Source organism: Sapajus apella, unplaced genomic scaffold (assembly GCF_009761245.1).
Source record: "Sapajus apella isolate SASKATOON/1434 unplaced genomic scaffold, GSC_monkey_1.0 scaffold5, whole genome shotgun sequence".
Taxonomy (NCBI): Eukaryota; Metazoa; Chordata; class Mammalia; order Primates; family Cebidae; genus Sapajus; species Sapajus apella.
In genome coordinates, this window is record NW_022436945.1 from 192,027 (window position 1) to 204,139 (window position 12,113).

At 39.8% G+C, this 12,113-nt stretch overlaps 1 protein-coding gene across 3 annotated transcripts in view; it reads right to left on the reverse strand.

The window, feature by feature from the left end:
* Positions 1 to 12,113, reverse strand: part of CLNK (cytokine dependent hematopoietic cell linker) — a 198,974-nt gene that overhangs the window by 32,456 nt on the left and 154,405 nt on the right. For all 3 annotated transcript variants that reach the window (XM_032272622.1, XM_032272611.1, XM_032272617.1), the window contains 4 exons: positions 11,397 to 11,424; positions 7,630 to 7,648; positions 5,422 to 5,503; positions 1,366 to 1,406 (listed from right to left, as the gene is read on the reverse strand). In XM_032272622.1, coding sequence (XP_032128513.1) covers positions 1,366 to 1,406; positions 5,422 to 5,503; positions 7,630 to 7,648; positions 11,397 to 11,424 — 170 coding nt within the window. The remainder of the gene's footprint in view (positions 1 to 1,365; positions 1,407 to 5,421; positions 5,504 to 7,629; positions 7,649 to 11,396; positions 11,425 to 12,113) is intronic.

The window sequence follows — 12,113 nt, forward strand, 5'->3', positions numbered from 1 at the left end:
CTTTCCTCCTGGATGCTCCAAGTCTTTTCATCTTCATCCACCTACTTCTGACCTTTAGGACTCCCGTTCCCGACATTTGATGACTAGGGATTGAGTCCATCGAGTTTATCTCAGCCCTCTTTGGGCACCTTTTAAAAAAGGGAATCCTCTGTTGGGAAACTCTCATTAGCAATGTGTGTATGAGAGGAAGTGAATTGATAAGCTTGGTTTTCCAGCCTCAGGTCCCGATGGCATATGGAGAAATGATATGAAGGCAGGCATGATGGAAGCCAGTGAGACAGCCTTTAGGTCCACCCAGGTCGATTGGATGGGAAGAAGAAAAGAGAATGCAGAAAACAAGAAAAGACATTAAAATGTATCAGTTACCTACCATGTGGCAGGCAGAGGGCTGTGTGTGTGTGCGTGCGCATATATTAATGTGAATATATCAGTGAACAGTACTACTTGAATTTTATGAAAGGGAAAATGTGAAGTTTAAATAATTAACTTGTTCAAAGTGATCTTGGTATAAGGAGAGAGGTAGAATTAGGAGCAGGATCACTAGAGCCCTCATCCTCTCCACAATACTTGGTGGGCTTTGCTTCCCCCAGGCCTAAGCTTCTTCAGGCCTCCAGGCTTTTTTTTTTTTTTTTTTTTTTTTTTTTTGTGCTCAACAAAGAGAGATTCCAGCGCCAGATGTCAACACAGAGTCTTCATGGCACATAGAGTGAAAAAAAAGGAAAGACAAATGAATATGATGGATCTAGTTTGTGCAAAATAATTAATAGTATCAACACCCACCACAAACAGTCATATAACTCTGTATTTATATGCCACTTCAGACATGGCCACAGATGGGATATCCTTTTGATTTTTACAAACAGTAAGAGCTGTCAGTTTTATTTTCTTCATTTCACAGATTTTTCTTGAGACAAGTTTGTTTTGCATCCAATGGATTGGGAAAAATTAAGTTTGTCAAAAACAATTGTTGGAGAGTGTGGGGAACAACGGGGACTCACACCGTTGGTGAGACTAATTAATGTCTACTTTGGAAAACACATCTGGGGCAGTTGAAGAGATGCATATCCTAAGACGGAGCCATTTCAGTCTTATGAAGGGAAATAATCACATTGTATACATGGAAGACATCTATACTAATGTTCATAGCACAATAATATTCACAAGAGGAAAAACTAGAAACTGCCTAAGTAGCCATATTTAATCATGGATCAAAACTATGTCATAGTAACACAAGGGAAATGAGCCAATTACATCTGTACGCATCAGCTCAGTGACTCTGGGGTTCACAAAATTTAAGTCACAGTGCAGCAATATCACAGTATCATGACTTACCTGTTTATTTTATAATTCTTAAAGTGCTCTTACCTCTGTTTTGCACATTGTGGTTGCTTGTTATGAAGGAAGAACTGTAAGAAAATACGTTAGAATTCAAAGAATGTTAGTATTTCCCTTGGTGGTAAAATTCCACGCAGAGGCAGGGTCAATGATAACAGCCTGAAGTCACATTTATAAGGCACTTTATATTTTACTGGATATGCCAGAAGAATCATTTATTTTGAAAGGCACTAGGAGGCATGTTCTCCTCCTTTCTGAAGCTGGCAATATTAGACATGAAACAAATTAACCATATAAGTTCTTCTCATGTCTTTTCAGTGAGCACATATCATTATTCTTTACTTTTTAAAGCCATAAGTTTAAACTTGCTTTGTAGCTACAGTCACTATGGAAAACAATATTTTGCTGATTGGGACTTACAGTCAATAGAAACTATTTACTAATTGAAAGGCAACTGTAGAGTGGAAGAAGAATATAGAAATTATTGTATTCCTTCTAGAAACATGAGCTAAGAAAATTCAGTGATTATAAGAAACCCCCAAAGAAAAAGAGATTATAAAACTGTAAGTCGAATAAAATAACAATAGGGATTTCTAAATACAAAAATGATACTACCAACACTTCATCAGTGGCTTTTCTTAGCACTCTACTTAATACTTAGCTGTAATTTTCTGGCTCATTTTGTATTGTGGTCAGCATCAATAGAAGCTCCAGGTGCGACTACAGTTAAATCTAATTACATGAGAGATGCTCTATTTCAAGGACTGTGCTATTGACTAAAGCCTCTGGGTTAATTAAATGAAACCTGATCCATTTATAGCGCCAATGAAATCAACTGAGCATATATCTGGTTTATGTTATCACCATAAAAGCCTGGGGTCATGTGTTTTGTTTTGTAGATAAAAACACCAACAGTTCATCCAACCATCACACTACTCTGCCATTGCCAGACTTCTACTGAAATTCAAGATTTGACTCTGTTAAAACCAGAATCCTTTTACTAGCAGCCCGTGTACAATTTTGTTAAATGTCTGGGAAAAAGTAGGGAATAGCAAAATTTTTCTGCTCTAATAGTTTAGGATTTTTAGAAAGTGTTGAAAGAACAGAAATATCCTCAGAGGATATCCCAGAAGTGCATAGTTGATAGGAATATGAAGGGAAAAAAATAAAGGCAAAATAATTAAAAATTTTGAAAATGATGACTCTTTCATTTAACAAACATGTTGGACACTTACCAGGCACGGTATGGTATGTTCTGGGGAACAGACGATGAAGAAGATACGGCCTCTGCCTGAATGAAGCTTCATTTATGAAAGAAACACATCCTTGTACCATAATTATAATGTATAATAAATGTTATGGTAAAGGTGTGCATAGCATAAGTTTTTGTGGTAGTAAAAGGTCATGTAAATAAGACAAAATTGCTTTTGTTCTCAGGAAAGGCTTTGTGGGAGAAAGGACTAACCAAGCCGACCCCTATGTGAACAGGAGTGAGAGTGTATTCCAGGCAGGTGGAGCAGCACATCAAAGGCCCAGAGGCAAGGAGGAGAGAGTATTCCAGGCAGGTGGAGCAGCACAGCAAAAGCCCAGAGGCAAGGAGGCATAGCCTCTGATGCAAGAGACCAGAAAGCATTTCCTTCTAGATGAAAGGCAGGGTGTGGCGATGATCAGCATCACTAGAAGGCTAGCGCAATAGTCCAGGCTAAAGTTGATGGTGGCTGGGCCATGCAAGGAGCTAGGCAAGTGGGGAAGAAATATACACATTCAACACACGTTTTAGAGATATAATTTTGGGAGCTGAAAATGGATGGGTTAGGAGGAGTGAAGATGGGAAAGAGAGCTTACTGAGTTTACTGGGATGAAAAGCTTTGCAGAAGGATATTACGAGTTTGGAAATGAGACTAGAAATGAAGATTTCAATTTTCACCATTATGAGTTTGTGCTGCCTGGGACTTAGCTAAGGAAAACTGCTCGCGGGGTCATTAGATACACAGGTCTGGAGCTAAGAGAGGTGGTTTGCAGAAAATAGGGATTTGGGAATTATCAACACAGGGTTGACGTTTGATGCTGGGGATGGATGCGGTTACGCAGGCCTTAGTGATAGTAAAGCAGACCTCGGATGAACTCTGAGGAATACCAACATTTAGAAGTCAGCTTGGGAAAAAGTCCAAGACGAGGAATTAGAAGAAGCAGCCAGTTAGGAGGAAAAATCAAGAGTCGTTATTCAACAAATTAAACAAACAAACAAAAGAAGTGAAACCACATCAGATAACTACTACAACTTGAGAACTTGTTATTTTTCCACTATATGATACTGTGTATATTTTTTCCTTTTAGAAAATTACATTAAGAAAGGGGGCCAGGCATGGTGGCTCATGCCTGTAATCCCAGCACTTTGGGAGTCCAAGGTGGGTGAATCTCTTGAACCCAGGAGTTCAAGACCAGCCCCGGGCAACATGGTGAGACCCCATCTCTCTAAAAAATACAAAAATTAGCTGGGCATGGTGGTGTGTGCCTGTAGTCCCAGTTACTCTGAGGGATGAAGTGGGAGGATCTCTTGAGCCTGGGAGGTCAAAGCTGCATTGAGCTGTGATTGTGCCACTGCAAGACAGAATAAAACCCTGTCTCAAAGAAGAAGAAAAGAAGAAGAAAAGAAGAAGAAGGAAGAAGGAAGAAGAAGAAGAAGAAGAAAGAAGAAAGAAGAAAGAAGGAGTATTGTAGTTTTGTATTTAGCTTTTCGGAACTTAAATACCAGACAGCCCCCAAAGCACAGTGAAGCTACATATCCCAGTACCCATAGGCCAAGAAATGAGAACAAAGTTACTGAAGGTGCCAGATGGGACCAGAGAAGAAAGTTGAGGGGAAAGGAATAGGATATGGTGATATGTGATCATGCCCCCCGATTCACTGGGCTTTTAAAACATGCCTGACTCTGCCCTAAGTGTCTCATGTAAGATAGTGAGGTCGCCCCAGTCACATGGTTCACTGCTGATAAAAGTCAGGCAGCCTGACTTCAGTGCCGTTCTTCATTCTGTTTCACCACAAACATCGTACATTCCCAGTAAATACTTATTGAATAGATCAAAGGCAGCCTTTTAGCCATGGGCAGTCACCAGGGATAGTCAGGATTTATGGGCTGCATGTTTAGAATCAAGTCCTTATGGGCAGCACTGGCTACTGAACAGTGCTTGGGCTTTGAGGCTGGGCTTGGCTTCAGTGGTAAAGGGCTCAGTATTTCCCAGCTTCATGTTTTTCATCTGAAGAATGGATACAAATTATCTCCTGGATTCATTAAGCTTTAAGCTGGGGTTCCATGGAGGAATAGGAGTTTTCCAAGTAGGGAGAGGGTGGAGAGGAGCAAATATGGGGCAGGTGCTACCGGCAGGGGCATGGTGTGCACCAGTGCCATGCATGAAGTGGCATTGTGGTTGTTGGAAGGCATCTGATGAGGCTGCAGTGCCGAGACGGCGGGGAGAGTGGCTTGAACTGAGGTCAGAGCCGCTGGCCAGAGTGAGATCATGAGGGCCTTACAGCACTAACACTGGGGGCCCTGGATTTTGTTTTAGGGCAGTCACTACTAATTTAGTGACTTTGGGCAATGAATTACCTGCCTGAGTCTTGGCTTCTTTAAGTCTTCAGTTGGGCTGACAGTTGTCACAGTAAGTAGAGCAGGCAAGTATCTAATCTGATGACGGCATTTTCACCAACACTTGGTCATGTATCCATAAATTGCTGTTCAGAAGTAGCTGTGAGCTTTGGTGTGGTCATCAACCCAGAATAGTTTGAAACAACCAACTTTTCCTCCCAGGCTGACTAGCATCCTTTCCAGTTAATCCTATCTGATTAATATTTAATCCTTAGAATGCCCCAAACTTCTATAACAATCAATCATTTATAAATTTTAGAAAGAACAACATTATTAAAATCAGTAACAGCTGTGATTCACAAGTTTCTCTTGAGCCTCTTTATTTGGCTTCAGAAAAAAAGACTTCTGTTTCTCAGAAAGTCTTAGTGATCCATTTATCCGAGACAGCACATGGCCTGACCCCCAGCCTCAGACCTGAGAAGGGATTCCTGGCTCCTTACCTGCTAATGGCAAGTGGAATCTCTTGAGTATTTTTGTTTTGCAACAGATGAGTTGATTCAGGCTTCCTCTGGTTATGAGGAACTATATAAAACAGTGACATAATTTGGTCAGATTGCAAAATAGGAATAATTGAGAACCATTAGAAGCCCCCAGAACTACTATAATTTTCTCCATGTAATCTCTGATTATTAGGAGGGGGCTCTTGATGGTCAGTGGAAACTATAACTCGGTATTCTACAACTCTTCTGGCTCCTGAGTGTGACTTTTTCTGAGGTTATAAAAATTGCTTTGAATATTTACAAGCCAGAACACATCATTGAACCTCCCGGAAAGACAGAATATTTCATTGGAAAGTATTTAGGTATTATTCTGAAGCCATGATTTTAAAAGATTTTTAGTTTCAATCTCATTCATTCATTCATTCATTTATAGCATTTGACAGATATTTACTGAATAGCTGCTATGGGACAAGTACTCAGCCAGAGTCTGGAAATACAGTGGAGAAAAAGACAGACATGGTTCCTACATGCTAATGAAAGCAAACAGAAAATAAGCATGCAAGTAGGTCAAAAAGAAGGTTTCTACTAGGCAGTACAAGTGATATAAAGGAAATAAAGTATACTTTGGGATACAGAGTGACTATATGTATGGCTAGAAACACCTTCTGAGAGATGGCATTTGAGCTGAGATCTTCACAAGAAGAAAGTTAAACAAAAGGACTGTTCTGGATGATGGAGGAGATTGGGGTGCCCCGCTGGCCATGGAACTTGTATTCTCATGTCCTCCTGTGACAGGGCAGGTAAGCTCCTACGGTTCTAATGTAGACCAGCAGTTCCTACCTGGTTCCAACCAGGGATACAGTTTCTCAATTTTTTCCTTCCTCAGTCATCAAATTTTTAAAAGTTCTGCCAACCATACAATCTGGAGTTATTTAGTAATTACATATGCAATTGATGTTACTGCTTTTTATTTTCTTTTCATTACAGATAGCTTTAACCAGCCATCCAGAATTGCCAAGGGCACATCATAATACTACGATGTAAAATCTCATAAAACACTCTTCCAGCTGTGACCATAAGTAATGAAGCTAAGGATGCGCACAGGCACCGGCACATTTTAATTGTGGTTGTTGCTCTGTACTCTGCCCAGGGTTCATCACAAACTGAATGCCTTTGGTTGAAGGACTGTGATTACTTGAAATGTGAGTCAGTGACTGGTCCATTAATCATGCACCCCATAAAATCACTTCATGTCATCAACAGCCACCCAGAGTATCTGCCCCTCTTGAGCTGAACAATGCCACATTGTTGTGTTAATAATCACTGTTGTGTTGCCTGTTGAAACAATATCTGAACTACCTGAGCATTTTAGTTAGGATGTTGAGCTTTGTTGTGGTAAAGGGCATGGTTTCGGTTAGGTCTGTGAATTATTTAGGCTTGCCAACTAACTCCTACTCTTCCATCAGGGACCCATGAGGAATCCATAAACCCAAGTTAGGCCTCTCTTCAAGTTTAGCTTTGTCAACATATAGAGAAGAGCAGACCTGAGACTCACAGAGAAAGAGCTACTTGAGCAAAACCACACAGTGAATTGATGGCAAGCCTCTGAATTCCTAACCTAATGTTGCTCTGTCGAACTATGCTATCTCTTACAAACTCTGGTCTGTGATGCAGGCCCTTTGGCTCTGGACATAATTCATCATTCTAGAGGGATGGAGAGCAGGATTTCAAAGGTGAATAGGAAAATACTTCCTGCTTAGCATCCTGCCATTTAGGATATGAGTGACCCTTGGATTGCATACTTGCACAGTGACACCAACACTGTAGAGGTATGTGCATGTGTGTACTTGTATGTGTGTGTACATGAAAGAGGCATATGTGTGTGCATGGCTAACATCAGAGGCAGAGATGCCAAGAGCTTCTTTGGAGCAGTGGACCAGCGATGTCTTTCCAAAGTGGTAGAGGGTGACAGTATAATGCCTTTTGGTCAGTAGCCTACGGCTAAAGAAAGATGTGTGGCCTACCCTGGATTTAAATCACCTGTTTAGACTAGAGGACTCTGAGGCTCACGTCATCATGCACACACATGCATCCCCATCCCAGACTTCTAAACAGTCAATCCTTTTCAATAACCGTGAACACTGTAGGTCTAGAAACAGAATCCACGCTAACAGTATTAGGGTAAGAAAACAAAAGTAAACAATTCACCTTTTTCTGCTTCAAGGACCTGTATTGAATTAAAAACAAATGTTTACTGACATTGATGATAGAGAATTTAATATAACACCTTGTGTTTTAGAGCTTTTGGTTGGTAGAATTTTGGTAAAGTTTTTGTTAGCATAGTTTATATTCTTAAAAAAAGCTAAATCCCTCAGAAAACTAAACAAAAATCAAACATTTTGAATCTTTGTGTGAAGGAACAGGCAAGTCCACAGTCTGCTGATGGGACTACCTATCGTTTTGACTCCTTCTGAAAGCAATTTACCATAATTATAAAAAACTTTAGAAATATCTTAATAATTTCATTTATGAGACTCTTTCTAAGACACAACCTGAAATCTGAGCCATGTTCTATGCACAAAGATGTTTATTGCATCATTACTTCTACAGAGTTAAATAATTAAAAACAATCTACATGCCCAGATAAGTGAAAATCGTTAGTTTTGATGCTATACCCACTTACTGGAATATTATAAAGACATTGTAAGTATTTCTGTCGAGAATGAAATAAGATTATAAGTATGCATCCATGTTACGTGAAAAGTTTGAAATAAAAACTGGACCCGTGATATATTTTTATGTGATTATATTTTATACCTACATATATTTGCATGCAGAAAAAATGATTGGAAGTAATATGATAAAATACTAGTAAAGGCTGTGCTTAAGCAGTAAGGCTATGGTTAACTTTTTCTTTACACTCGCTCTGAAATTTTTATTTTTTTAAAAAGGCTTGGAAATAGTCACGTTATCCTTTTTAAGTGTAGCCATTTATCTTCCTAAACATTTTCTTTCTCTTTCCTTCCTTCCTTACGGTGGTAGAATTCTTGATCATGCCTCATTACGAAAATCTTCATGCTTAATGGGCTTGTATATTGGGGCCCTACCCTTGAAGCAGCAAAAAGCATTACAGTAGATACAGTGTTTGCTGCAGTGTTTATTTAACTGCAAATAACTTTACGAAGTCTATCTATATATTGCATCAGTTGAAGAGGACCTCAGGTATCATTTAGATAAGAACTGCTTTAACCAGGGGGATGAAAGAGATCATTGAATGGCCTAGGAGGGTCCAGGAACCTTCTGAAATGAAAAACTAAATTTTTTTCTCTATAAGTATATACATATATATTTTTTTCTTTCTCTGGGGTGAGAAAGGTTTATTATACCTTCATCAGATTTTCAAAGTGGTATGAGGGCCATGAAATGTTAAAAACAGTTGGTTACAGATGAGGTCCCAAGGGGTCATGCCATTCACCTAGATTCCCGCAGTCATCTGAAGGCTAAACTGACCCTGAGCCCAGCTGTCCTGACTCATATTTGCTTCATAGATAAGAAACTTTTGGCAGCAAATTGCTTAGAGAGGCATTGTATATCTCCTCCGAAGCTAGCCAACAGAGAAGGCTTTTTATTTCAAAGACTTTGGCATTCCCTAGGATTCTGGAAAGAGGACATACATTTCATTATGGACAGAAAATCAAAGAAAATCTATAGGCTAAGTAAAAAGAGTAATGAATCCGTTCTAATGAATGGTTGGAAAGTATCCCTACTGAGTCTCCCCCGGGACTTTGAGCCTGACTGTTCAAAGTGCTCAATCAGAAGCAGCAGTTGCTCTCAGGCTTGTCAAAGGGGAGGGGAAGAAGAGATGCCAACGCTGAGAAGCCCTCCATCTGGGGGAGCAGTTGTTTTATTTAATTGAGACCAACCAACTTTTTGCTTGAGGGTCCTGAATTTAAAATCAAATGTAGTTAGAAAAGTAGAATGAAATCACTCATTTTTCTTATGTAACTTTTTATTGTTAGAAAATAGTCAAGTTAAATATTAGTATCTCTTTTATTACCTCTCTCCCTTTCTTTTTCCTTTCCTTTCTCCTCCCTCCTTCCCTTTTCCTTCCTCCCTTTCTTTCTTTCACCCTCTCTGCCTCCTCCTTTCATTCCTTCCTTCCATATTCTGTTTAGTTATTTTAGTTCAGAGGTATTTCTGTAATTTTTTTTAAGGCAGAGAGACATGGCTGTGGGGAAGACACATAGACCTTGGGATTGCCAGGACTGGCCCCGTCTCCTTCCATCTATAAGGACTCTGGCCAAGTTTGCCACCTCTCTGGGGCTTCATTTTTCTCTTAGAGCTTTGCGAGTATAAAATGAAACAAGGAGTCTTTCCTTTTTCTGAAAACTATAAAATGCTATGCGAATCTGAGTGGAGGCAGGTAGCACATAAAAGATTCCAGTCCACAAGATAGCATTCAGGCAGGCAGGGAGTGCAGGCACACGTACAGTTTGCCCTGATGGGCTTCTGTCATGAAGAAATGGTCTTGAATCTCAGCCCAAACAAACAATGGGAAATGTCTTGGCAAAAGATAAGGAGCAAGAATGTGTTTTTCCATTAGACCTTGTTCTTTAGACGATATCAACTTCTAGCAGAATGCCAACTGAAGTTGAAAAGAAAACAAACAGTCCTGCACACTTCCTGCCATCTAAGGCTGACTCGCTGTCCCCCAATTCCTTTTTGCCTGTTTGTGATTGGAGGGCCTACCATCCTCTCAGACTGACCAATGGGTTATGATTTGAGGTCATCGTGAGTAGCAGCCAACTACCACTTTAGATACCCAAGCCTGCCTTACAGGAAGAAGTGGGTGGAGTCCTGGATTCAGGCACCTTGGATGTGTGGGTTCCCCCAGCAGCTGAGCATCACCCAGCCTGCTCCTTCCTGGAGACACTAAGGAAGTACAACCCCTCCCAGAATAGCATGAGCCTGGGGAAGTCCTCAATGGAACCAGAACTGTTCTTCTCATCAAGTAGTTATGTATGTTATCTTTCTTGACATGATTGTCTTGTGGGTTAGGGAGATTAGGGGTAGTAAATGTCTTGTTTGAGTGACAAACTAGAAATGTGAGTTGTTTATGTTAACATTCTCCTAAAATCAACAAATGAGAAAGAAAACAAGGAAAGAAATTTACGTCTATGTCCTAGATGACAGCATCGGTCAAATACAAAGACAAGAACAAAATTCCTTCGAGTCCAGTGGGAGTGAGTTGAGGTCACTTGTGCTGTTGGACAGTCTTATCATCAGTCATGGTGACCCCACTATCCTCTTAGTGAACTTCCTTTTTGGGCAGTGAAGGGAGTCAATCCCCTTGGAAGGCTCTATTACAGCTCCCTCGCACAAGGCTTTCATGCCATGTATTGAGCCTCTACTGGTCACTGCTATTTGTGCACTTGCTTTGACTTTATCACATCAGCTTTGCACAGAAATGTACCCATCCCTATTTCATGGCTGAGGAAACAGAAACTGGGGTGATTGGGAGTATTTTCTGAAGTTCACCTAGCAAGTAGGTGGCACAGCAGGATTTCAACCAGGTCTTGTGCAACGCTGAATCTCACGTTCCTTCTACTTTGCATTCCTGTCTTTCTTATGAAGGACAAACAGCAAAGTGCAATACGATTTCTAACACTTTATTCCTGTAATGCTAGACACTGGAAGCGATCAGTAGATACTGTATATCTTCCATGTGGAACTGGGCACCTCGAACCCTGAATGACCATGGTGGCCAAATAGGATCTTGGTTTAAAATCTGGAGTGAAACTTATTTTACTTTGGCCTTCTTATCTTTAAAATAGAGATACTAATGCGTTTTGAGCATAGCTATTGTGAGAATTAAGTGTAATAAAGTGTCTGAAGCAAATAGAATCCTGCCCATTGCAGACTTTTAATGCTTCAAAATTCCCTTCTTTGCTTCCAAGGATAAAATTGCTACTTACCTCACTTAAGTCCCTTAAGTTTATCTGACTGCAAGAAAAAGAAATATGGTGTTACATAAAACACAGTTCGTAATGACCGAGATAAAATCATTCTGAGCCTTACAAACCTTTGATTACATTTTCATTGCCAAATTAATAGCCCATAGTCCAGTGTGATGTTTATCACTGTTCCATAAAACTAAAGCCAGGTTATTTTTCTCATAATTTTCTATGGAAAAGTCAAAGTTACGAGCCAAAATAAAAGGTGGTAATAGAAAGGGCATGAATAAACTTGCCTCTCATTTTAGGAGAAATTAAAAATCATCATAATTTATCCTGATATTTGATTCCTACGTCAAGTTTCATTAGCACAGTCAGACCTGTTATTAACTTGGTTTTCAAGCTCTTACTTTTTTACTTTGAGGGAACATAAAGAGTTTTCAATATGAAGCTGTCAGGTGCAGCGGGATCCCAGGAAGGCAAGTATAAGAGAAAGAATGCTGATAAAGAGCGGAGACAGGAAAAAGACATGAAATTGAATGGTAGAGAAAAAATTCCAACATGGAATTGAATAATGTGAATTTTGGAAAGGTCTCAGTATAAACTCCAAGCTTTTCATTCTATTGGCAAGTCAATTAACTTCTCCAAACCTCATTTTTTAAAAATCTGCAAAATGGCAGCAAGAAGACTCATGAGTGTTAATGTGAGAATTGCTAGAAATAAAAAGTAACAATGTTG